The sequence below is a fragment of the Conger conger genome, chromosome 15, assembly GCF_963514075.1.
Source record: "Conger conger chromosome 15, fConCon1.1, whole genome shotgun sequence".
In the NCBI taxonomy this organism is placed as follows: Eukaryota; Metazoa; Chordata; class Actinopteri; order Anguilliformes; family Congridae; genus Conger; species Conger conger.
Window position 1 is genome coordinate 13,824,792 of NC_083774.1, and position 27,941 is coordinate 13,852,732.

Below are 27,941 nucleotides of genomic sequence, written 5' to 3' on the forward strand. Positions count from 1 at the left end.
AGTAGCATGGGTCAGCAGTTGCAGTTGGCCCTTCCAAATCACAGGGAAAACGGGGAAAAATGTTTTTTTTCAATTACTTACTCTTTGAATAAATGACCAGAAATACAGTACTGTTTATCTGCTTCTAAGGATTTAAAACTCTTTTTCAAATATCGCATGCTGACTGTGGCCTTCTGAACAGTTTTCTTTGTGTTACCAGCACACTTTTTTGTCCCAGAACATAGCTGTGATTGTGTGTTCCCGTTTGAATTGTAAATTCAAAATTTCCAGTATGTTCTTCAGGTAACAAGCATGAGCGCTGGTGAAGGCACACAAAGCAACGCGCGCAAATTCAAAGAGATGGCCGGAGTCTTGTCTCCACACCGCCAGATGCGTGCAAGCCTTTCAGCCAGCACACCAAAGGGAATGGAAAAGTCACGGGGATAATGAATGCTCGGGAAGACAAGCGAGGGAAAGAGGAAGAGAAGAACTAGCTGGCTGGTGTGGAGATGACCTACATTGACAAGACTCCCTTTGAATGCGCAATGAAGTGGCCCAGCTCGTTAGTACTCTGGCGAGAAGGCGGGCGTGATCAGAAATGCACAGTCGGCTATCCTGGCTAACCTCTCTGCAATTCTATTACACTTGTTTATAGCTCTTGGCAAACAGTCCCAAATATACTTTAGCAACTGAGAGAATGGTTGGGTGTTAAAGGGGGAGGGGGGGGGGGGGGGTGCACTAATTAGCATTGTGCAAGGAGAAACCGGAGATAGGGAGAGAAAGACCGTCTGGAAAGTAAAGGAGGATTCAGATGGAAGACAACTTGGGTGGAGAACGTTAAGACGATTCAATGAGAAAGGGGGGAAGAGGGGAGGGAGTGGGGAAGAGGGGAGGGAGGGGGGCAGATCAATGGGAATTGCATGCATGCAGGACTTGAGCACAAAGACAGGGAAGTACAGCAGAGAGCAAACGCAACCACACCCTGCAAACGACTCTCTTCCATAAACACGGATCGATACCTCCTCATAAAACCTATTTCCATTCCGTACAAAAGAGGCCGTAGCGCAAACAACTGCGAAGAAAAGCCTGCCATGTTTACCTCACCTGCCCGTGCATCCTGCCGGGATGGAGCAGAGATTAGGGCACGATTCCTCGCATGGCATTTCCAGCTTCCTGTCAGCACGCCGCTCATCTCCGCACAAAATGGAGGGATGGAGAAACGCGGGCGATCATTTGCACACAGCCGGCAAAATATCAAAGGGTCAGAGAGGTGCACACCTGGATATAATTATACAAACCGTGCGCTCGTGTAGACTGAACGAGGTTCAAGGGTTGCAGGATTGCAATAACCCTTGAATGGGTCAGCTGTGAATCAGTGTGATCCATGCCCCGTGCTGCCCTTGACTACTTCGAAAAGCATATTGCATAAAAGGGAGTCTTGTCCACAACTGTCATCGATAAACCGAGAGATTTTAAGGTCAAATATTTCAATCAAGTCACTGTCGCAATAAAAACTGTGAATGGCACGGCAGTTTGAAGATACCGGGCCAGTAATTAATGCAAGGGAGTCCACGTATCGTGTGCTATTGATTTAAAGAGAGATGGGAATGTGTGGTTGATACATGCCTACTATATTGGAACCAAGGAACATGACATACAATAATGTACAAATATACAATAATTATCAAACTATGCTACTGTTTGAAGTGTTACAGCCGGCATTGCCAGTAGATGCAGTCCCCACAGTCTGTTTTGAAATGCGACAGAATACAGCAGGTCATTAATTATTCAGATGAACCTCATACTGCTTAATTACTCCAATGATGATTGCAATGATAATTTCTTCCAATGATCTGCGCACGCTGAAAATTTCAGAGTAATCCAATATGACTTGATTTCATTTCTTCATGCTATTATGTAGAATGTATTTCATAAAATATATGATTTAATTTATAGATGTGTTCATTTGTAGTGTAAGCTTTTTTCATTAGACCACTGTCGTGCCCATGCCACAGTGCCTCACTGTGGGAAAACTGTGGAATCACACCCTGGTAAGTCATATTTATTTATTTTTATAAAAAACACAAGGTCACTACCAAATTTAAGAAAGGTATTGTTTTGTATTGTTTCTTTTTGTTTGAATCTGTACTTTTATCATCCTAATGTCAGTGTTATTCCAGTGAGCAAGACAAATGGTCAAAGGATCATTGGGAGACTGGGATGCGTGCTAACGCACCTATCTATCAGATGCCTGAACCCCAACATTCATTTTGACGTAACTGACGGCTCTGAAGAGAATCAATAGGCTACCTGTATTGATTTCTCATGTTCGCCCTCCTCAGTTTATTAGAAAAATAAATCCCAAGCTTCCCGCATTGTTGTGGATACAGTGGATGAAGAAGAGTGCCATGATAATGCTGTGATTACAAAAAATAAAAAATCCTTGAGTCTCCTGGCTTCACATATCCAATGTATGATTGCTCAAAGCTGGATAAACACTGTGACACAAATAAACCACTGCAGAGACAACATTATGTGTCCACATTAATGGGGCTATTTCCTCTTATAATGTGAGTTCATATAGAAAAAGAAATATATAGCGTCGTATAAACTCTCTCCGTAAAGAGGCAGGCGCTATAAATCCCAGGTAGAAATGGTATGAAGTGGAACCAATATTTCTCTGGACCGTCTCCAGCTCCATAGTAAAAACTACTAGCCTGGATGACCTCACCATTAAAAATAGATATGATGGCGGAAGAAGCATGTAATGCTACAGCTTTTCAACGAGAGTGTCTCATGGTCAGGTACGGCATCCGATCCAGGCACAGCCGACCCCCCCGGTATGCAACCTAAGTGACTGCACGTTCACGCCTGTTTTCCAATCTTGTTCTACAGTGGTGGAGTGACTTTTCCTAGTTATGCATTTGATGCTTTTAACCTGTAGAAGAACCTATACATGTGTCAGCTTCTGGCAAATGACTAAAATGTAAATGTAATGTTTAGGGCCCCACGATTGCCAGGAAGCCCCAACATGATTCTAAAATATGTATATTTAGTATGGGTGGGGTGGTTGGGGCCCCTTGGGTCCCCTTAAAGGCTAGGGCCAGCACCGGGCCCAGGAGACAGATTTCTTATCGGGGGATAAAATGCAGTCGGGCACTCTTGTCTGCTGCGGTTATCAGTAATTTATTCAAAATCCTTCACAGCTGCTCACGGCGAATCAAGCCTCGCTTGTCTGCACACACGCTTGAGTACACAAACTGTGACGCGTTTATGCGGTCAAGGGCGGCCGAACGATGGGGTTCGTCGAGTGGGGGTGTATTGCGGGTGCCCTTGTCCTCCAGCTCTCTTGCATGTGCCCTGGCCCAATGTGGTCACGTTCGTATTCCTGTTAGTGACATATATGTTTACGCCAGTTATAAGTTTAGTATCCCATTTTTTTTTCGCTAAGCAGGTATATGTCAGGGTTTCGGTAAAGAGGAACCAAACGCAGACTCTAAATAGGGATAACGTAATCCAAAGAGTCTGCGTTTGGTTCCTCTGTCCCGAAACCCTGACAGAAAAAATGCTGGGGGCTTAGACATAAAACAGATAACTGAAAAACACAGAACCTCACAGTATAAGTCATAATGTTTGTTGACTGGTTATTCATGTGAATGGGAAAATTACTAAAAGCAGCATCCAGATAGGACGTTAACCAGTAAACTCAAGCCTAGACCATAGTGTTTGACTTCTCATACATAATGACCGCAGTGTAATACCTGTAGCTAGAAAGTTGTATAAAAAAATCAAAAAACGTCTACTACAAATTACATTGCTCTGTGAGAATACATGTGCACATGCACACACTTATGCACATACACACCTTACACAAGTATATAAACAGTCACGCATGGTTTAATCACACAATAAGACTGCAGAGGGCTGACAGATGCTGCCCGGCGATTCTTAAACAAGAAATCTAAGAAAAACATAATGATTCTGCATGTTGTATGAATCCAATTAGGATTATTATTTATTTATTTTGGAAATAGTCCATTCATGATGTTTCATTAATAAAAGAAAAACCCATACTAAAGGGAAATCTCTATACCGCAGCGTTTACCCAATTACCTTCATAGGCACAGTACGGTATTGACCCTAGCAATTAGGACCAGGGTCCTCTAGGCAAGCTATGATCTAGATTTACTGCAGGATCCTCACCCTCTATGCATTGCACAAACAATGATGCAGAAAACACCAAACTATCCTAAAGCTGGTGGATTGTGTATTTAAGTAACTCAGAGGGTTGCAAACTATCACCTGTACCTTTTTAGAGCCATATAGTCAATACATTTGAATTTTATTTTATTTATGTTCAAAACTGCAAATGCAAAACTTTTGCATTTGATTTAATATTCCAGTAAACAATTTAAAAGCGGTTACATGTCTAACGCTTCAGAAATTTTATTATTGTATTAATCTTATTCAATCATATTATCAGTATTATTATTATTATTATTATTATTATTATTATTATTATTATTATTATTGTCAACAGCATTATGGCCGCACACTGTCACCGATGAGTTCAGTAATCCTCATACTTCAAAGGAATTTGATTTGTCAAAGGAAGTCCTTCATAGTCAATGCAAATGAAACCAAAATAGAAATTAAGCTATTATTAACTTTTATAACCTGTACTACAATTTTTTTTATTCAGAAAAATATTAAGTGTGTGTGCTACATTAACTAGCCCATAGAATCCCATATCCCACCTTCTGTTTCGGGTTTGGTATTGTGTATAGCACAGCGTTCCTGTTTGGGAGGAGGCAGCGCTTGGTAGCGGCGTTTCTGGGGCGCTGTGCCTTTAAGCAGCCTGGCCCCTCCTCCACAGTGCAGCCCAGCACCGAGCCCCAGAGCCCCGAGCCCCCATAACTCCGCTAACGTCCCTCCATCATCCGACACTCGGCGACAGCTCTCCGGGGTGCGCGGGCAGAGCGGAGGCGATCGGGGGGCGAAGGAGAGAGGCGGCACTGCTGAGCACACGGCTCGTCCTTTCACTCGTCTGTTTTCTCCCTGTCTCTCGGCCGACCGCTCGTTCAGGGACCGGCTCTGCCGCTGAGGGGGGGGGGGAGCATCTCTCCTGTGCCATTGTGAAGGGAGAGAGTGGGGATCAGCTGTGCGTGGAGGATACACCTTTAGTTTAGTCTTTCTTTCTTTCTTCCTTTCTTCCTTTCGTTCTGCCCGTCTCCCGTCTTTGGTTCAGTGTTTTCTGTGTGACGACTGTCTGCTGTCTTCCCCCTCCCACCACATCGCCGAAACCTTCGCATTCACATCCTCCATCTCACGTGTTCCCATTCCACTGAGCTCAAATACTTAATTCTCTCTCTCTCTCTCTCTCTCGCGCTCTCTCGCTCTCTCTCTCACACACACAGTCAGATTCTCTCTCACACACACACACACACAGAAGCAGTTCTGAGCGAACAGACAGTGAGTGAAAGGGAAAGAGTGTGCGGGAGGAGTGAGCGTATGCGTGTGCGCATTTCTGAAGGATCCAGCGGCTGAGGCAGCAGCGGTACTAGCGGGATGCACACGGCTTAGCCGCCGTCCGCAAAGCAGTGATAAGGAGCCGGGCACCCGAGTGCTGGGTCCGGCTGCCGCTCTGAAGAACTGCGTGTGCGTGGGACACAGAGGGAACTGAAGCGTTACTACAGGAATGGATGCATTTTTACCGGAGCTAAACCTATAAAGTCCCAGCACTGCAGTCTCTCTCTCTCTCTTCTCGCTCTCTCTCATTCTCTCCCTCTCTCTCTCTCTCTCTCTCTCTCACTCTTCGAATAGAGAGGAAGAAAGCAGTTGCTTTTGAGTCTCCCTATGTGTCACGCAGGATTCGCTCCGACTGTATCGCCCCGGATTCCGCCCGGATTTGCCACTTCCCCCTCCGCGCCACTGAGCTCTGTCTCTCCGGGGAGAAACCCATTCTGGATTTACCTCCTCCGACTGGATTGTCATGAGCTTTTTGTTTTGTGAAAAGCCTCTAACTACGTCCTGAGGGAAAGGTACATTCAGTAAAACTGCAGGACCACGCTCACCGGATTCCCTTAGCAACAGCTGAAGGAGTTTATTAATTAATTAGCATTTTTTTATTTATGCGTGTGTTTGTGTGTCCTGCCACCCTGGTTTTGGCTGGTTGAACCTTTGCGAGGAGATGGATTGGGGGCTCTGAACAACCATGAGAAGGAGGAGCAGCAGGACCGGTGAGGACAATTGGGTCTCTGTCATTCTGGGCTCTGGGATCCTTCATTTCCCCTTTCCTCTTTTCCAGAATATTTTTGCCCATCTTTGCAGCAAATTTGAAACACGAGTCTCAGAATCTCTATCATTCTTCAGAAAATGGTTTGCTCTTTCCATGGGCTCCTACAGCTGCAGTGCTGATAATGTTGATTCCACTGTCCTCCTCGCTGAGTGAGAGATGAGTGACACCTTTCAGACGTCCCAGAAGAAATGATCTCGTCCAGAAACAGCTTTTGATGTGGTTCTTGTGGAGATCGCTGCATTTTTAATCCGATCTGATGGAACAAGAGCAGGATGTGTAGCACTACGTGTAGCATCTTCTGAGTTTTCTTTTTTTACTTTATTTCTTTTTTTTGTACATTTTCAGAGCCCATACTAAGGGCTGGTATTTGTAAATGGAAATCTTACCCTGCTGACAAACGATAATGTAAAACAAACCCAGTCAAACAATCGAGGAACTGCTTGGATCTCTATTTTTCTAGTAGAAATGGATATTCTATTTCAGACAGGTCACCATGAAAACCTTGTGCCTGTCAACCAATGACGTCGTTCTTACTTTTCCAAATAATTACTTTAAAGTGATTTTAAGGGCAAAGATGACATGGAAAAAGGCAATTTCAAAGTAGACTAGCGCTTCTACTGTAAATCTCCACACAGAGACACGCACAGATGAGAGGGCTGTCCGTTTCATCATCCTTATCATACACGGTTTTCTTAATTTCTGCTTTTTCTTTTCTTTTCTAACACGCCTAGTCCAGAGCCGTTTGTGCCCATTGTTTTGTCCTCTTGTCGTTTTTTTTATAATTTGGTTTCACTGGTTAAAAAAAAAACCCCATGGATCTACAGGAGTAAACCGCGCATCTCCACAGGCAGGACGAGCTCTTTTGGCTGCCCAGGTGCTTTTTAAGATGTTGAGATCTCCCTGCATCCCCGGGGCTCCTGTGGGGATCAGTAGTACCGTGGCTCCTGGCGGCCAGAGACATGGACCCCGACTCGGCTCCCCCCCGAACACAGCGTGCCGCCCCTTGGCCCCACGTCGCCCTGTGAAGGATGTCCCACAGTGGAGCTCCGGGCCAGGACACCTCTGAGACCCCCAGCCAGAGAGAGCAAATCCGCAGCCACATGAAGATGGTGATCAACCAGCTGGAAGGCATTCTCACTGAGCTCAAGGATGTGGCCAAGGAGCTTCGGGAGGTGAGGCACATGGCCTACTGGCCTCTTTACTACCCGTGATAGAGCTGGTGGGGCTTACAGGCAAGGGGGTCTGGGGTTAGGGTTGGCACTCAAAAGGTCACACTACAAGAGTAGCACAGCAGGATTGTAATATAGCAGGAGGTGCAATAGTGCTTATGGGTTGAGGGTGTAGGTGGAATCAATCCTTGCCCTTTGCCTATGGAGGGAGCAGGAGTGAACTGTTCAGCATCTTGTGCAGTTTTTTTATTGAGGTTAGAGTGCAGGGCGGCTCAGAAACTGTTCATACCGCTTAAAGGCACACACACAACTGCTGATGATATGCAAACAGAGCCAATCTGGGCGGAAATGATTTGCCACAGGGAAAGCCAATCCAGCAAAAAATGTATTTATAAAAATACAGAGGTTTTGCTTAGGAGGGAAGCAGGTATTGTGTTGCTGTAGTTATATAACCAGCTTATTATCAGATGGATTTGTACTGTATGTGCAACACTGCCATGGTAACAAGACAAAGCTGTTTCAGTCAGCAAGACGTACTGTAAGAGTAGTGTTTGCATGGTGTATTTTGTATTGTTCTGATAGCCAGTGGACATGTACATGCTTAGCTAAGGCAAGGTGCAGGATGACCCCACCTGTCACAGATGCTCACGGTCTGAGGGTCATCCAAACTGTTGGTTTGCAGGCCTTTACCCAGACTTCTCTGAGCACAGGGGATCACAGTGAGGGTGGGGTGCATATCTTATCACATAAGTGCCTAAAGGAGAGGAGGAGAGGAGGAGAGGAGGTTTTCAGAAGATCTGGCTGACATATACTCCCAACATCAATGTGCATTGTACGTTATCATCGAGAAGGCTGTGTGTGCAAATATCATGGGCTGCTGGTTCAGAGATCGCCTTTTAGTTGCTAGCATGGAGGGAGACTGCTGTAACAGGTACGCGTGAGTGTGTGTGTGTGTGTGTGCCCTGCCTGTGAAGATAGCCCCGCTGTCCATCCCTCAGCCTAAGGGGCTCAATCTCTCCCCCTTTGCAGCCTCCTGCCTCTCCCCGTTAATACCTCTTGTACGGCCCTCAGAAAAGGATGAACACATCAAAAGCCGCTGTAATTAATCCCCGGCGACCACTGTGGGCTTCTGCATGTCATCAGCAGCCTCCCACCGCCCAATCAGGGAGCTACAGGCTTCCGGGAGCCATCGCGCACTGCCAGGGAAATGAAGGGGGGGGGGGTGTCCGTAACTCACGCCATCGTTGCCAAGCCCCTCCCAAAACTCTCCCCGCCCGCTTCTTTATTTACCCAAGCGGGGTGAGGATCAAGGTCACATGCTAGGCTTCACCTTCAGTGCACTGCAGAGGAAAGCCAATCGGTGAACGGCGATTAGGATACACGACGCACTCGACTAGTACAGCTCGCTGGCTCGTGGCGTTATAAATATTATCTCTTCTAATATCTGCCGTTGCTGATATCACTTCTGGTAACTGTATTTTTTTGTTTGACGGCAGTTATAATACCGGTAGCAATGGTGGTGGGAGTGTTTAAGTAGCAGCGTTACTGATAGTAGTAGCAGTACCAGCAGCAGCAGCATGATTCTGTGTTTTCTATCTGTCCAATTTTATTTCAATTTGAGGATATTGAACATAACCGCAGGAACTGCATTAATGCGCGACGCTGCACAAGTCAATCGCAGGCTCTGCCGGAGCCGGTCCAGGATGAGTGACATCATTTGAGAATGTTTCTGATTTCTTAGCGAGTGGATGATTACTGTGGGATGGCAGAGATACAGGGGGATTATCTCCTGAGACCACTGGGAGCGGGGCTCAGCTCAGTTTAAACTCAGAGCTCACATCCTCTGGGTCCTCTGCACAGCACCACACCGCCCCCTGTCTCTGCCCATCCATGACGGTTTGGACTTTTTTTTAAAAAGTTGTCATCCTCTTCAGTTTCCTGTAGTTCGCAAACGTTTCGGCACGAGCGGAAATAAAAACTGCACACACAGCGACAGCGACAGCGACGGCGAAGGCATGTAACGTGGAGCCCCGTCTATCCGGGGTGTGCGTATCGCGGTTCCGCTTTGGGCTCGCCCCCATCGGTGGGGCGAGATCAGGCAGAGGCGTGCTGCGATGGCTCTGGCCCGTCGTGGAATAAATGACACTGAATAAGTCATCACAGCTGTCAGTCATAAAGCGCGGGGCCTTCCGAGCTGACATTCTGGAGCTGAATATATTTTCATAGCAAACACCAAAAGTGCAAAATGCCCTCCTCCGTGCGTCATCAGCTTCAGCATCATCCGTGTATTGATCCATTCATCACTCCTTTTCAAATGGCTGTGTAGGGTAGATTGCAAAAAAGGCAAAGCAGAGATTTGAATAAATGAGATGTTAGATTACATGTTCGACATGGAAAAAAGGGCAGGTATTTCGCAAGTGACCTGTGAGGTTCCTAGTAGGGGCGCAAGACGTTTGTCTGGACCTACAGGAGCTAGGCAGATCAATCATTTCCGTGAATGGAGCGGTCTTTTCATGGATTGGCCCATGGCAACATGGAAAATGGACTTTCGGTATAAAAGGCCGAACAAGACTGCATCAGATACATAGCTCTTTTCATTTGGGGTTTCTCTGTTAATCCATAAATCATGTGGAAGTCTAACTATACATCCGGCCACTGGAAACCAAGCCTTACAGAGGCCGCACAGCCAGAATATGGTCAAAAGCTGGTTTTGACAGATCCGCATGCAGCACGAGCACTCCCACCACTGTGAAAGTAAGTGGTGCACAGACCATATGTCTGTGAGTCTGCCAGCACCCTAATAGCCTAATTTATCCCATTACACGGAACCTGAGACCTCATTAAGGATCACTGCTGATCCGTGACTTTTACATTCTCAAAACAAGAAAAAGAAAGTGCCGAAAAAAAAAAAAAAACACTTAGAAAAGGCCATCTTAGAATAACACTGCACCATACCGCGGACAGAACTGTAACCGCCACATACAAGACAAACATTGATAAACATTGAAATCCGCCGTAGTGTTGGCTGCGTACATCAGAGCCAGCTTCCTGCGACGCCGTGTGCTGCTGGGGGGTTTTTCGTGCTCTCATTATGCCCGGGCCCGGACCAAGGCGCTGGCGCTCAGTGGGGAAGCCTTCTCGCTACAGAAGGATGTGGCTTTGACACCGAGAACACCGCAGGGAGGCTCAAAGCCATAATCAAAGGCTGCTGCCTCTCCTGCCTTATTTATTTATTTCCCTGCCATCTCCAGACCCCGCACACAAACACACACACACACACACACACACCACGGCCCGGTGATCCGTGAGCGGCTGATTAAGTGACCCGGCTCACCGTTCCTCCCGTCGCCGGGCTCCGGAGGGCCGTCGAAGGCCCCGTCTCAACAGCGCGTATCCGTCTTCCCGTCTCCAACGGGAGAATAATGAACGTAATAATACTGCGGTCTTCATCTTCCTGGGCCCTGTCGCGCATCTCACTCGCTGAGAGGGCTGATCCCGTACAAATATTTTGCGTACAGTGGCACGCCGGAAGGTTTCATGGTCACAGACTTTTATAAAAGGACAGTTGCTCAGCTGTTGCGTCCTAACTGTAATTGATTCAGAGAGTATCCTGCTACGTAATACAGTATGTAAAAGGACTGCAAACAGAATGCAATTAATCTATCACAAAATACCATTTGCTGTGGGATAGTGCTGGTAGGTCTCTTTTTTTACTCTTTTTAAGGGTCAATAATACAAATATGTGGAAACATACAGTATGCCCAAATCTGCCCTCTACTGAATGTGAAACCATTCCAAACCAGTTATATTACATTAATCCCCTGCTGTAAAATCTAGCTATACCAGCTTGACCAGCTTGAAAATTTAGCTGGTCAGGCTGGTCATACACTGGTCTAGCTGGGTATGAGCTGGTCAACCAGTTAGTGCTGGTTGCTTGTCTGAGCTGGTAGCTGGTTGACCAGCTGGTTTGTGAAAACAATGTTGAGCTAGGAGCTGGTCTGAATTGGTCAACCAGCTAAACCATGTTGAGCTAGGAGCTGGTCTGAACTGGTCAACCGGCTACCAGCTGTTTCAAAACCAAGCTTGAGCTGTTTTTCGAGTCCAAAGGTATGAAGCTAATATACATGGGGTGGATTTACTGGGGTTTATCAACCTGCAGGGGTGTCCTTCAGAACTCAACCAGCTGAATGATCAAGCGCAAAGGATAAACGTGAAGTTTTCTTTATATAATCATGAGGTCAGCACGCACTCAGCAACAAAACTGCAATAGACACACCCTTCCCATGAGCCTCATTCATGCAAGGCTGAAGTAATGGCTTCATTAAGATGACATCACCCTGAGTTCTGTCCAAGACCACATCATTCCTGTAGAATGTGTTGTATTAGCAGACCCTTTCAGCTCCCAAAACCAAGTCCCTGCACCCACGACCTCATCATTATCAATGAGGGCTCACCTTTTGGTCAAGAGCAGAGCAATGAAAACGTGGAGCTCTCTGTCCGATCGTTCTGTTTACCTTCCTGTACCGTGACATTTTATATTTCACTATAGTACAGTATGTCCCATAGGGGTGGTAGATAAAGGATAATGGTTTCCTGTTTCTAGTATGGGCTGTGAATTGGCTGGCAGAGATTAATTGTCAACATAGTTATGAGTGTAGGCTAGTTGAATAGGTGTGTGTGTAGCTTGTGTCTGCAGATGTACAGACAGATGCACTGCCAGGGCCTTTGGACCCCATGAAAGGATCTCACATTGTGGCCCCCGGGCGATCCCGCCCCTGCCTAATTGCAGTACTCACACCATTCCTTTTGAGGACCCCAGCCATCAGGGCCCTTGAGATCATTCTAATTCCTCCAGCCCTCACCAGCCTAAGCCATGTGTTGGCTCTTGGAAGTCCTCAGTCCACATAACAGACCTTACAGTTGAACTGATAACAGTTTCAGGGCAACAGCACTTCCATACCTTTTTCTACCCCTCAGATGGTCGCAAGGGTCTGGCTTACAGTGACTATTTATAAACCGGATTCCCATGATTCAGTCAGGTGATTAGGAATCAGCCCAGTTTGTAACAATCCTATAATGTGATTGCTCTGAGAAACCAAGGGTAGCCCAATATCATAATATGTTTTAATCAAACAGCCCACAGTCAACCCATGTGACTTTTAACCCTGTTGACAAAATATAAAAATGTTCAAAACAAATGCTGAATCCATTTTGCTCCTGTGAATGATGACAGGCTCTTTCATTATATAAAATATTCTTAATGTTTTGATGTATTGATGCATCGATTCTCTGCGCTCTGACATTTCTGTAAATAAACAAGATTGTTTGGATTGGGCGGAATTGTTACTAATCGGTCTAATTAGCAAAGTCAGGGGTTTAGTTTGTGTTTAAATGCCATTAATTCTTAAATCGTGCTTGGAGAGCCCTTTGTGTACCCCGGAACATTCTGGAGCATTCTGAAGCCCACAGAACACTGGCACAGGCCCCGGCCACTCACTCAAAGAGATGTACGAGACCGCAGCATTCTGTGCCAAAGTAACATTGCTGTAACTGGCATCATTCAACAGACTCCCCTGCTTTCCATTTTTAGTGCTAGTCATACAGCATATACAGGTTTCAGACACCAGCACAGAAGATGACTGATATGCATGTGTAGTTGCATTGATTTTATTTTATTCTTTTGCAGACGCAGGTAATAAAAAAATATACAAAAATCTATATTCATAAAATTCTATCTTTATACAGTCAGTCCTTTCTCACACACACACACACACACACACACACACACACACACACACACACACAGTATAAGATGACGTACATTGTTTGATGAGAAGGTTGTGAAATCTGTATATACTGTATGTGCAGCCCTAAAAATGGAAAGTGTGAACGGTTCTCGCTTTGTCCTAATCATGGAGTTTCTTCACCCTAGCCCCCAGTGGTGGAACGATCTCCTCATTCCTCTATAAGCTACTCAGTGACTACCAATTTTCCAGCCCAGTCTGAAGACACTTCTCTGTACATTGAGCACCTCTACATTACCCCAAACTCTCTCATGCATCACTTGTATCTTCTAACCCCTTCATGTTGTAATTGTATCTTCATCTGACATTTCATATTTATCTACATCTTTATGTACTTATGTAAGCATGCCGTTGATTACAGTTCATGCATTACATTACAATACATTACATTAATGGCATTTGGCAGACGCTCTTATCTAGAGTGATGTACAGTTGATTAAACTAAGCAGGAGACAATCCTCCCCTGGAGCAATGCTGTGCGGATCTTATTGTGGCTAAATGGTTAATGGTTGGCATTTATATAGCACCTTTATCCAAAGCTCTGTACAATTGATGCTTCTCATTCACCCATTCATACACACACTCACACACACACCGACGGCGATTGGCTGCCATCCAAGGCGCCAACCAGCTCATCAGGAGTATTTGGGGGTTAGGTGTCTTGCTCAGGGACACTTCAACACAGCCCGGGCGGGGGATCAAACCAGCAACCCTCCGACTGCCAGACGACTGCTCTTACTGCCTGAGCCATGTCGCCCCCTGGAGATCGAACCACCGACCTTGCGGGTCCCAGTCAAGTACTTTAACTACAGGCTCACCCCATGCCATGTCATAAACTTCCTGACTTAGCCTATATTTACCGTGTGAACTAGACTTGATGTTCATGGCTATGGATAACTGATACATTTAAGATAAAGTATCTTGTCGAACCTATTCTATGTTGCAAATGTTCCAATAACCATCTGTATGCATTTATTGCTTGTTGCTTTGGATGAAAGCATCTGCCAAATGTAATGTAATGTAATGCAAGGTGCATTTTTGAATTCCAAAGCTTCAGATGTTTCCTTCACCTTCAGCAAAGCCATCCCTTCAGCATATATATACATGCCACCCATCTGTGTCAGTAACACAGGTGTCCCCAAATTAAATCCCCTCAGTTCATACAGCTGCTCAGCAATCCAAACATTTACACGGTGTTGTAAATGCGTGTATGTACGCATGGATGTATGGATGTGCTGATTAAAAAAGAAAAAAGAAAAAAAATGAAAAGAAAATCATAAACCCAGTATCCATCTGTAAAGGTCACACGGATATCCCCAAGTGTGCATTGTAGATTACACCCCCCTGCTTAAATCCTTTCAATTACATCACCGGCTTGATGATCCAGACATGTAAGCTGTGCCCGTAGGTGTTTATAACATGCAGTGTGTGTGTGTGTGTGTGTGTGTGTGCGGTGGGGTTCAGCTGGCAGATAACAGCACACGGCGTCTGTACTCTCTGGAGACGTGTCTGCCTGCACCTCGAGAAGATCGCACTTCTGTTTATTCATGCAGAGTTTTTTTAACCAAATCTTGTGTGTATGTGTGTGTGTGTGTGCGCGTGCGTGCGTGCGTGTGTGTGTTAAACGTGTTTAAAATTGCGCTGAGGAGACTGCTAGCCTTTCTGTCCTCGATGTGACTGTGAGTCACTGTTCTGTTATGCCAGGTTTTGGCGCAGGGATAATTCACTGAAATTAAATAGATAGCTGATGAGGAGAGGGTGCCAAGATGGGATGTAAAGTCACTTTCATTAATATCACTCCGAGGCACAGAAAAAAAAAATGCTGGATTCAAGCAGAGTGCAGCATCGCTGGGTTGCTGTAGATGAGGAGGAATGGATGTAATTAAAGGGAAAATAATAAAAAAGAATATTTTCTGCTTAATTAGTATGTAGATACGAAGGCCTCCTGCTACCAGTCTGCATAGCAGTAGATGCCCTAGCTATTAATCAGTACACAAAAATTAATGGCAAGACTAAATTGTAATTGCACACATGGTAGCACGTAAATAACATGGCTGAGAAACGACGGAGTTGAGACCTAGAGTCTCGTGGGCCCTCACCTCACAAATACCTCAATCCTCACTTGCTGTGACATAAACGATGTCAATGTGGAGCCAATGGGTTCTGTGAATTATTAATGCTGTGTGGTCTTTGCTGCTGCCAAAAGGCAAACCATGACTAATTGGCAGAGCGTTTAATGCATGTCCTTGTTTGGCTAAGAGCTCCGGTTGACACGGATTAAATATAGAAAGGGGCCAAAGTGCGGAGACGGCGACCTCCACCGTTATATCCAAGGTCGCGGGTTGAATTGCGCCGCTGAAATGTGTGTGTGCTGTCAGCGTAGATGGAGCTGTCTGGCTGGGGGGTGGGGGCGAAGGTGTGGGAGGGATGGTGTCAGTCAAAGCAACTGCGGGTGTGCACGAATGGGACAAACAACAGCCGGAACAACATGGAACAGCGAGTGTTTACAATGTTGTCAGCCTTACCTGGAACCCACCGCTATTTGTGTGTATGCATATAAAGGGCTGTAGCCACATATTAGAAAGGAGTGGGTGTGTGTTCCCATCGCAGGATACATAATACACACGTTCCCTGCTCTAAGAATTTCAATTAAAAATGAAACAACAAAACTATAATATGCCTGGGTTGCAGAGAAGACAGGTACTCTGAAAACCTATTACGTCCATTAGCCTACACGCTGTATTCGAAAATGAGACTGCAATATGGATATTTTAGTTATGGAACCCTCTTAGTCACCACTGTGGCTCATAGCCTTGCTAAATTTCAAATCTGCTACAACTACTGACACTTCTGAAGATGATTAGTGCCAGGCTTGAGTCAAGCTTACATTAACAAATATTTTAAACCTTATTTAAATGTAATCAACATTTAACCGTGCATAACAAACTATATGCATCTGATTTATACTCCATGGATGTGCATCTACAAAAAGCAAAAGAGTGAGTGATGCAATGACTGCTCTTTTATTGGAGACTAGGCGCCAAGTAGTCCAAACTGTAGCAAACATCATGAACATAGTGCATCTACTTCTGTTGAAAGCTAGCCAGCTAAATTGTCAAGGAGACACACATACACAGTTTAAACACAAAATAACACTGCTAGCGCCACAGTGGCTGATCAGAGTTTTTCCATTAATATTGCAGTATTATAATTTGTGAAGTTTCATTTACTGTAGGGAACCCTACCTGCACATTATTTTGCAAATCGTGGTGGCTGACAACAAGGCAAAGAACTCATAATCAAATTGTAGTTGTAATACCTTGTATCCTTAGTTTTCTTCTGTAGTGGTCATCCGCTTGCCATGTAAACGTACCATAGAAACAGGATCAACTGTAACTGCTTGCACATCTGATTTTTTCATTTTTAATGTGTGTGACATCATCAAATTTGGTGACCTCAGCCCTGAAACATTGTACTGAGCTTATTATGTTCTAAAAGTAGGCAGGTTTAGGGGTTGGTCGAATGGCCGAACGGTTGAAGGTTTGTTTGCGTGTGTGCTACACCTGTGTGTGTGGCTGTAAGTATGTGAGATGAAAAATGTCTAATTTGATTTGGATTAGAGCGAGAATGAGAGAGAGAGAGAGAGAGAGAGAGAGAGAGAGAGAGAGAGAGAGAGAGAGAGAGAGAGAGAGAGAGATAGACAGAGACAGAGACAGAGACAGAGACAGAGACACAGACAGACAGACAGACACAGAAAGAGACAGAGACAGAGACAGACAGACAGACACAGAAAGAGAGAGAGACAGACAAACACAGAAAAAGAGAGACAGAGAGAGAGAGATTCACTATTGCTTATCTCAGGGGTTGCAGGCTGCAGTTCCTTCTGGGATGCGGGACGAGTAATTTCTTCTTGCGTAACCTGGAAGGTCAGTGGCTCAGCCCACATTTATATCTGTTCGACTCAGAAGCAAATTCGTTGTAAAGGGAGACATGGCTTTTAAATACCTGTCAATTCTACTTTCTCCATCAGTATGTGGACCATATGAGGCCGCAGAGGCTGGCTCCGGACTGACGGATATCTGGCAGTTTCATGCCTGGGATGTTTGTTTTTGGATTTGTGCTTTGCTCCTGCTTACTTGTCTTTTGTATCTGTTGAAACCAAAAAATGTGAATACACGTGATAAAGGGGGTACTCATGGCCCAGCCCTCAGCTTTACTGGATGCTTAAACATCGTCAGTTTCGATTTGTCAAAAATGAGAAAAATGCTAAATCGGGAAATCTTTAAATACTCACGTATCATCCAGCTATAAATCGATTACATGCCACAACATGCACATATGAAAAAATTAAATAAAATTTAACTGAATCTGGTAGCTTTTCCTGTCAGATTGTCATATTCTTAGTTATTAGGCAGTTGTGGCTATGCAAATGAATGCAAATTAAGTGGTGATAAAATATCACTATTGCCACATACTTGCTGTATTAATACTATGAAAACTGGAAGGCCATGCCATTATGATTTTAAAATAAAAATTACTCCAACATTGTAAATGCAATAGCCTACCCTGCTGCTTCCACTTTTCATAAATATTTGAGCTTAAACTAACCATGTTTTTTTTAAATTAAAATAAAATAGGTACATGACTGGGACCCGCAAGGTCGGTGGTTCGATCCCTGGTGTAGCCACAGTAAGATCCGCACAGCCATTGGGCCCTTGAGCAAGGCCCTTAACCCTGCATTGCTCCATGGGAGGATTGTCTCCTGCTTAGTCTTATCAACTGTAAGTTGCTTTAGATAAAAGCGTGAGCCAAATGATATCATGTCATGTAATTGCAATTTATGTGCGAAAGGGTTATCTATAGTTCCTGCCTACAATTTGGTCCTTGTTGACACCCCCAGGCTTATTCTCCTGCCCCCAATCACATAGTGCCTGATGGGCTCGGTTTTATACCTAGGTCACTTCTACTGTGACAATCTCTCACCATTGAATGTATCACAAGTGATGCATCTCATCGTACCGTAAAACCATTACTGTATAACCATTTCCGATATATTTAACAATTACATTACATTACATTACATTACATTAATGGCATTTGGCAGATGATCTTATCCAGAGCGACGTACAGTTGATTAGACTAAGCAGGAGACAATCCTCCCCTGGAGCAATGCAGGGTTAAGGGCCTTGCTCAATGGCTCAATGGCTGTGCGGATCTTATTGTGGCTACACCAGGGATCAAACCACCGACCTTGCAGGTCCCAGTCATGTACCTTAACCACTAAGCTACAGGCTGCCCCTTCACTATAACTGAAACCTGCAATCAGTGCTTGGGCCATCACACTAGTTTTCCGGAGGATCAGTGGCCCATTGAACTACCTGTTTAAAAACGTGGTTCTCTTTGGTCCTAAATAACGTTAATAACGTTAAGGTTTCATCATATATAAATTGGTTCAGTATGAATCTGTGCCAAGCTTTTGTATGCAAGACAGAGAATAAAGCAGTGTCCGTAAAACCATGAGTTATGCAAATTATTTCTGCAATGGCCGGATTTAGAAATTAGAATTAAACCACATCAAAACAAACACATGCTTCTTGCTACGTTATGAAAAAAAAAAAAACATTCATTCATTCAGTTATGTTTGTAAATGTGCCCCAGTGAACAGTTTAACCTGAATATACAGGAGGGGTCCTGGCACGACAAATACACAGGCTGATTTTGCTCCTCAGGAATTATGTATTCAGCGATGTACTCGCTTTTCCCACGTTAATTAAAGTGTCTCTTAACAAGCCTTGATGTGAGCGGTAATATTATCTTTCCCCAATTGCTATGTAAATTACAGCCCCGTGTCCCTGCTTATCATGGTACACTGGAGAGTGTGATGTCTCCTCCTACACATGGATTTGCAGTGCTTCTGTTTAAAAGAAAGATTAAAAAAAGATCAAATAACATTTTCAAAGCGGGGGGGAAAAAGTTAACCTTTTTTTTTTTCCGAGTCAGACTGAAAGGGAGGGGCTATGAGAGGATGTGAATTGTAAAGAACGTTGATGGCGTTTTACCTTGAAAAAGAACAGGAGAGACGTTGTACTGTTGTAGCTTATAGAACAAATCTGAATGCCTTTCCCACACAGTTCAATCCCAGCACTGCTCCTGTGTCCTTTGATGCTTGGTGGGGGTATTTCGAGGAAGATAAGGTACTGAAGAAAAGTGTGTTTGTGAAGTCGTTCGCAAACAATGCGAAATGACACTTTTCACACTGACTATGTGTCTCTCAGTTAGAGAGTAACACATTTTCTTGACATTACACAATGGTCAATATAAAAGATGGTGTTTAATGAATTATTCTGGAAAAAAGACATTTGAAACTTGAAGCCCAGGCATGTGTATATTCGGTGAAGTAGTTCTCTCTGATGACAAGCAGAATGGCTTGTGAGATATGTGAATGTGAGCACTTTATTAGGTATTTATTAGACTTATTGGTCTGCCTCTGCTGTAGCCTGTCCACTTAGTTTTGGCATGTTGTGTGTTCAGAGATGTTCTTCTGGATACCACTGTTGTAATTTGTGGTTATTTGTGTAACTGTCACCTTCCTGTCAGCTTCAATCAGTCTGGCCCTTCTCCTCTGACCTCTCTCATTAACAACGCATTTTTTTGCCTGGATGTTTTTTTGTTTTTTGCACCATTCTCTGCAAACTCTAGAGACTGTTGTGCGTGAACTATGCAATTTTTAAATCTAATTTTAAAAAAATCTATTATAGATTTGTCAGATGAAGGTGATTAACCCTGATTGATAAAAAGAATAATGGTGATTTGTAAAATAGACATCAGTTAGATCAGAGCTGTGAATCCTGATCGGAATATCAAAAAAATGCTCGACATTCCAATCAATGGAACATCATGCTCATGTTTAGATTAGAAAAAGTGTGTAATGGAGGCACTAACAAAACAATGTCTCAAATTTTACATTAGGAGGAGTTCTCTCACCATTGTTTATGTGATTTATTTTTATGTTTTTTTTCCTTGCTTTTTGGGATTCAGATCTGTGTCCTCTCTAAAGCATCTGTGTCAAAGTGTTGCTGCTAAAAGCGCTATATAAATCAAATTGAATTTCATTGAATTGATATTTCACAAGTGTCTCTCAATTGAGTATTGAACAGTGTCATTCTGGTTCAGGAATATGGAATATACAGAAACATATCATAACATATTATTTAATGTATCACTTTGTGCATTGAACAGGAGGCTAGTGTAGCAGTTTAGACACAGAATCAGGCTTTTACGTGACTTTATATTCCAGGAGCACAACTGATATTTTCCCCCTAAGCAAAGGCAATTACAGTAACCAGTATTTTGCAACAGTACATGTTTAGCTGTTTCCCTTGAGTGGGTGAGGTCTACAACATATACTCTGGATAAGTGTTTTTATTTCACAAATAATACAATGTAAAATGTATTGCTGGGTACTAAAATATGGGTATTATCCTGCCTCCATTTCTGGCAAAAGCACTGATTAGCTATCTCCAAGGGTGCAAGCTCACTGTGCAGCACTTGAATCAGAATAATTCTGAGATATACTCACCAAAGAATATATTTTCACATGAAGCCAACCTGCTGTTTCATATAGTAAATATGCAAAATATCCAAAATATTGTTTTGTAACATAAACATAGCTTGCACCATTTATCAGTTTATAAACCCTACTTTCTGTGAGGTTTGGAGACCCATGAATACGTTTCAAAAGACTATGGCTTAACAGTGTAAAACCCTACACCGAATGTTTGAGTTCATTCCACACAATAGACTATAAAACACAAACTGTGCCAAACATAACACTGATGCACTGGTACGGGTTCTGTAGCTGAATAAATTATTTTACTCCAACACTTTTAACAATATGTCCAATTCTTTCACAAAGTTGTTCTTTTTTATCTCTAAAGTGAAGGCAGGCAAAAAAAAGCATTATTAATGTTTGATTCCAGGATACCTTTGAATATCCTTCAGGGATAACAAATTATTCTGAACAGCAAAAGTTTGATCATTCCAATAACTTTGTAAAATACTTGGTCATCTTTCCACAGTGTTTTACCATTAAGATCCACAACCTGACGATCAAGCACTTTATGAAAGGTAGGAGAACAGAATACAGTCAGCATTTAATCGGTGTATTAGTGTGAGAGAGTGAGGGATTTTTAAGTGGATTTTTATTTTTCTGCATTGTACTCATGCTGTTGTAGCTACCTTTTTTAGCCTCTTCTGTTTAAGGATTCTAAAACAATTCAGCATCAATCTTCAGCATACCGTAAAACAAAAAAGAAAATATGCATGTGAACAACCCCAAACTCATCAATAATGTCTTTTTAAAGATGATATCATAAGCATAAACATTATGCATGTTTATTTGTGTCCCTGTGTGCCCCATGGATGTACCATTGCTTAGTAGCCTAGAGATTGCTAACCTAATATCAAGCAGTTAAAATGTCAATATCAGTTAATGTCAATGAAACTGCAACATGACTTAAGACCAGTTTTTGGTTCTTCATAAAACAAATGCATTCAGCTGCATCAAAATGTCAATACACCAATAAATCCCATGACCACACCTCAATTAAAGACAAACCTGCTCAAATAGGCACTATTTTGCTATTTTTGCTATTTTGCTATTTTAACAGTGAAGGCACTGGAGGGGGAAAGGACATAACGTCTCTCTGAAACTAGTGTTTAAGATACCGCCACGAGTCCAGGCCCTAAGACACAGGTGTCAAACTCAAGTCCTGGAGGGCCGCAGTGTCTGCTGGTTTTTGGTGTGTTCCAACATCAGAGATACATTTCAAAGTATTTAATTGGCTTAAGAGCCCGCACACCTTGTTCTCAAGGCCTTCATTGGCTGCTGATTGAAATTAAACCATAATAACCTGCAGACTCTAGCCCCCTGGGAATTCAGTTTGACACCCCTGCCCTAAGAGAAAACATGTTCGAGTTCTGAAGGGACTAGGTTCAACAATCATCTGGCTAATGTCTTCTGAAGGGACAATATTATCTCAAGGCATCTGCAGCAGCCTCCTGAACAGTAGCACTGACTGAGTGATATGGATAACTCTTCCAGGCCATATTCCGTAACAGAGCCTTGCCTCTCACATAATCTAGGAGCTATAGTATATCAGCTCGGAGCAACCAGTTGTTCATCCTTTGTTGTCGTTTATTTTCTAAGTGGAATATAATGTCAGTTTTTAGAAATGCCTCAGAGCTGAACAGCAGATGCTTGTTTTCATAACTACAGTAGCTCGAAACAACTTCCGAGCGCAGTTCTGATAAGTCAATAAGTTCTGATTTGTCTTGGATCAGCAAGAAATAGCATTTTCACTGAGTAACAAAAACAAGGTATCAATATCCAGCCTAGTAATTGACACACATAACATATTCATGAAAATGTCTTTAATTTGACTTAGTCAGGACCCATATGGAGAAGTTATATTTACATTTATGGCAGGAAATCCAAAATCTATGTAAATACAAATGTACATTGTAATGCATCCATTAACAATGTGTATTGAAATATATTCTAAATATACTATTTAATACATACGGTATATTATATACTGTAGGTAAATACATGTCAAATATGCAAAAGCAGACAATTATGAATATTTAAATGCACTTCAAATATATTGTTAACATAAACTGAATATGTGATGTACAAATATCTGTGCAATAAATGCACATTGTTCCAGTATTTTTACATATATTTTTCATAAATTGGCTTAGGAGGTAAGAGCAGTCGTCTGGCAGTCAGAGGGTTGCCAGTTTGATCCCAACCTGGGTGTGTCCCTGAGCAAGACACCTAACCCCCAAATGCTCCTGACGAGCTGGTTGGTGCCTTGAAAGCCAGCCAATCGCCGTTGGTGTGTGTGTGTGTGTGTGTGTGTGTGTGTGTGTGTGTGTGTGTGTGTGTGGGTGTGGGTGTGGGTGTGGGTGTGTATGGGTGAATGGGTGAATGAGAAGCATCAATTGTACAACGCTTTGGATAAAGGCGCCCCAGTTGTTGCAGATGTTTTCTCTCACATGGGTGTTCAGCATGCTAGCAGTCCATGTAATTTTTATGAAGGAATACGGGACAATTGGTCGAAAGTTTCAGTGAGAAGTATTACTTCTCATACTTCCTATAAATACTTTCTGTACTGTATGAGATATTCCTGAACCTGAACATGAGATTATATTTTTGTCATTCTTTGGCAGATGAAAGTGAAAGTTAATCAAATTATATGGAAGGGAACATCTCAATTTTGAGTAGAAGTCATTAGTAGAAGCTAGATCAAGGTGATGCCACAGGAGCTGTCAAATAATCCAATATGTATACAAATGACTCTGAGCAGAGGTAAATTAGTGTTGTTTACAAATATGATTTTGTGTTCCTGAAATAGAACACTGTAGTTGTTGAAATGATACCATTGATCTTGGGATTTTAAAACTTATTGTGGTTTATACATTGGTCGCTGTCCAAATTTTCAGGGTATTTTAATTTTATTACAAGCTCCTGTAACTTGAATATGAGGGCTAGTGTGTACAACATGAAACTGGCCAATCTAAGAAGTGGGTTAGAAAGTGTGTTATATATGTTCATACTTTAAGTACACTTGAAAATTGACTCCTGAGTAAAATATTAAAGAATACATTTTTAATAATGTGTAAATTTTGAATATGATTTGATTTTTTAAAAATAATGTGTAATTAGTAGCTTACAAGCTGCCCCCTATAACTGCCTGCCTTCCAGCCAAGTTATCAGGGCCGCAATGTAAGTTGTGTGACTTTATTGCGATATCCTGATGGATGAAGTGCTAAATGCAAATCTGTGTATTGTATTTTAATTCATCAAATAAACTCAATCTCCCTTCCTAAAAATGAATGTCCATAAACACGAAACCCCCCAGAAAATCTAGTCTTAATCAGGTCCAATCACATCATCGCCTCTAATTTAGCATGATTATTCGTATGGGCCAAAGAATAAACGGGCTTCCACAACACACAGTCTGCTGCCAAAGCACTGATTCAAGGCCAGGATGATCTCTTTTCCATTAGTCCACTGCTGAAATGGTGAGCTGGTATTAGGTGGCGCCGATGGTGTGATGTTTTTATTCGCTATATTTAGGACCATCTGCTCCAACGGCAACAGAATACTAATGTGGCTACTCTAAAGCCGGGGTGTTCACTGAGGAAATCAGGAACCAGTGTCCAAGTGCATTCCCAATTTCACAAAGCTCTGTGTTACCGTGTTCTCCTCCATTCTCAAACACTAAAATGGGTTGTATCAAATTGTTGCCTTTCGAATATGTCAACACTAAACTGTCCACACTTATTGTACTGCAGTTGTTCCGTTTCGTAGCTCTCAGATTATACTATGCTCTGGAGTTAATGAACACTGACAGGATCACTCATAAGCTCTTGCAGCAGAGACCAAAATCAAATCTCGCCTGTATGTATGACCTAAAACATGTGCCACACCTTAACTGTCAGACGCTGTGCATCAGAGAATGGTAATCGCACTTAGCCTCTTGGGTTGTGATCAGTGTCTTTTCATCACACAAAGACAGGGCCGGTTCTAGGCATGGGTGACATAGGCGGTTGCCTAGCACCCCTACCATCCAGAGGTGGAGGGATGTCTGCAGTCATTATCACCAGCAACCCTAACACCCCCGGTCCGCAATCTTTCCTACGGCGAAAGGAGGACACACAGGCGTGGCACAGCTGTGCTGTTGGTTCACAGGCGCTGATCGCTCAGTCCCCTGGCCAGACTCCCTGTGAAAACGTTGGATACGGTATAGCGGGACAATGAGACCATGTTCACGCCAGGGGCACTGAGGCAGGGACCTGCTCCAACTCAATCAGCAGGAGCTAAATGATATTTACTATATGTCCATTATATCATATTGTTTATTTCCTCCACAGGGCAACATACCCAGCTTGTAGTGTGGCGAATTATGAATGATACTATATATTGCTGTATAGTAGTGCCCCTCCTGTAATTGATCCAACCTTCTGGCTACAAGACAAGTTTGCCAAGTTTTTGTAATCTGCTTTACATCTTGTATGAAAAGTATAATGGCGTGTTTAGTACACATTTTAAAAACACCAACGGCGTTTGGCTGCCATGCAAGGCACCAACCAGCTCATCGGGAGAAACTGGAGGTTAGGTGACTTGTTCAGTGACACTTCGACATGCCCAGGGCGGGGGATCAAACCAGTGACCCTCCAACTGCCAGTAGAGTGCTCTTACCTCCTCAGCCAATGTCCTATCCCCACACTCCTGCTGTCTCAGTGTCCTCCAACCCCCCAAAACCCCTTTAATAAACAGACCGGGCACTGGGGTCAGGGATTGTGACTGGTAACAGAGGCCATATTTATTCCTCAGTATTCTTGACTGGGGAGGGCAGAGCCAGGGAGAGGGAGAGAGAAGGGAAAAGAAAGGGAAAGACTTCAGGTGATTTATCACGCAGGGCGATGTGCAATCTGCAATCCCACGGAGCCTGCTGCCAGCGGTCACTTTCCAGATGCCTGGCGAGCCCCTCTCGCTGTAACATCTGGCTCCTGTCCAAGGGCGCGCAGTGTTTTTAATTGTGCTTAGATGACTTTAACATTTTGATCATGATCAAAGTGCCTCTGTGCAGATGGGTGAAGAGCTTGAGTGTTGAAGGGGGGGGTGTGGGGGGGTCCTCTTTCAGCCACTCGGTGAATACAAAGAAATTTCATTGCAGTGTCATCGTTTTAAGCAAAAGCATCAATGCAAATTTTAGATGTGTTGCTTTTTGAACACAAAGGCGAAATGTATTTATTTATTTATCCCTGCGTCATGGCAAAGACATTGTTTTTTAATATGCTGTGGACATCAACCGCAGCGTATTAAAATATATATTCGAAAGCCCTCATTTCCTGGAATGTTCCGGTGCTTCCTTTGGAAAAGGATAAAAAAAATGCGCACTCTGCTCTCCCTGCACATGAAGTAATCATACGGGATTTATGTGTGGAGCTTGTACCGAATTAATCATGCATGCGGAATGCAGGGTCAAAACAATGCCTAATGGAAATGGATTTCCCCTGTCGTGCTCTTAATTGCAAACACCGAAAAACATCTCAATATTTTAGATTGATGTGTTCCATCGATTTTCGCCAGATAAGCCACAGTGAATTAAAACTTTACATGAATATACATGTACAGATGTACGGGGTGTACGCCCGGCAAATCCGAGCAGGGCTGAGCCCAGCGACGGAGATTACTCACACAGGAGGCAGCGAGCGTGAGCGTTTTCCCTGAGACGCGGGCGTGGCTGTGGAGAGGCTGTCCAGTCCTGAATCAGTTCTATTGTGGCGCCCGTCACACCTGATGGTTCGCGAGAGAAAAGTCAGCGGGGAGAATGAGCACAGAGCTGTATGTCAGCAACACACACACACACGCACGCACACACACACCACTGTCATTCCATCACCTGAGCACATCCCGATTTTATCATTTTAATTACATTTCAGGGCGTTCCAGCTCTGTCTTTGCAGTTCCATGGGCCGCTCTTCCTTCCGTCTCTAACATGCAGCAGATGGCGGCACACGCACAATGGGGACTCTGCGATATTAATAAAGAATGCGCTTTTCTGTGTTACTTTTTTGACTGCAAATGGCTTTACGTTCTGATTCTTTTCATCGGGTGAGGAAACGTTCAGTCGCAAATGGAATAAAATTGCCAGCTTTAATTGTGCATTCGTGGCCCCGCATTAGACTCGCTGCAGGTAAATGGGAGGTTTATGGGTTGTTCATATACTTTTAAGACGCAGTGATCTGAATAGCGTTACGTCTGTTATGATCCATGAAGCTCGGGTTTGTTTTAATGTTCAGAGAGATTTTGCAGAGGGGTCCAGCCTCTGCAGTTGCACCCACACACACACGCATGGACAGGGATGTGGGATCTCTCCCGCAGAATACAGTAACCCTTCGGCCAGTGTGAATCCGGCCGAGACTACACCCGGGCAGACCGTAATATAATGGCTATAATGAAAATGTCACGGTGAAGGGGACATACTGTACCACGACAAAAATAAATGACAACACGGGAAACAGGAAGGGACATGAGACGGAGGGGCATTCAGACGGGAAGTAAAGAGAAGCGCTTGACAGTGAAACCTCATAAATCCACTGGGTCTTTAAGACATGGCAGCAAAATGGAACTGACAACAGCTTCAGGGGCCAGAGTTCCACCGAGCGAATACCACAGGGGAGGAACGGGGGGGGGGGGGGGGGGGGGGGTTGTGGGAAATAAATAAAAAATATGTCAGCTCGTGGGAGAAGGCTCTGAGGCAGAGTCTGTCAGAACTGTGCCACCACCTGCTGATAATATCTGCGGCTATTTAAAGAGGGGTGCCACGCTGCCTTCGACGTCACCGTCGACGTCGCTCCGCCCCGCCCGCGCCCCGGATTCCGCCGGTGACATCATCGCCCGTGATTACCCTGTTGTCGAAGAATTGTGGAGAGAGGGAAAAAAAAAAAACTTGGCAGGTCTTCTATCCTAATGATTTTGTTTGAGGAGCGTAATAAAAAATACCCCCTAGGGCTCAACCTCACTTTTACTGTCGCACAGCTAGTTAAGCTAATTGGATAGAAGCCAAGGAAGGTAGACCGGTATGCTGTAGGTACACTGAAGGCTAAGCAAGAGCA

At 43.7% G+C, this 27,941-nt stretch overlaps 1 protein-coding gene across 1 annotated transcript in view; it reads left to right on the plus strand.

Annotated features, from left to right (window-relative positions):
• The first annotated feature begins 4,990 nt into the window (after nt 1-4,990).
• Nucleotides 4,991-27,941, plus strand: part of insyn1 (inhibitory synaptic factor 1) — a 38,558-nt gene continuing 15,607 nt past the window's right edge. The window contains exon 1 of the mRNA XM_061222443.1: nt 4,991-7,449. Coding sequence (XP_061078427.1) covers nt 7,306-7,449 — 144 coding nt within the window. The 5' untranslated portion in view covers nt 4,991-7,305. The remainder of the gene's footprint in view (nt 7,450-27,941) is intronic.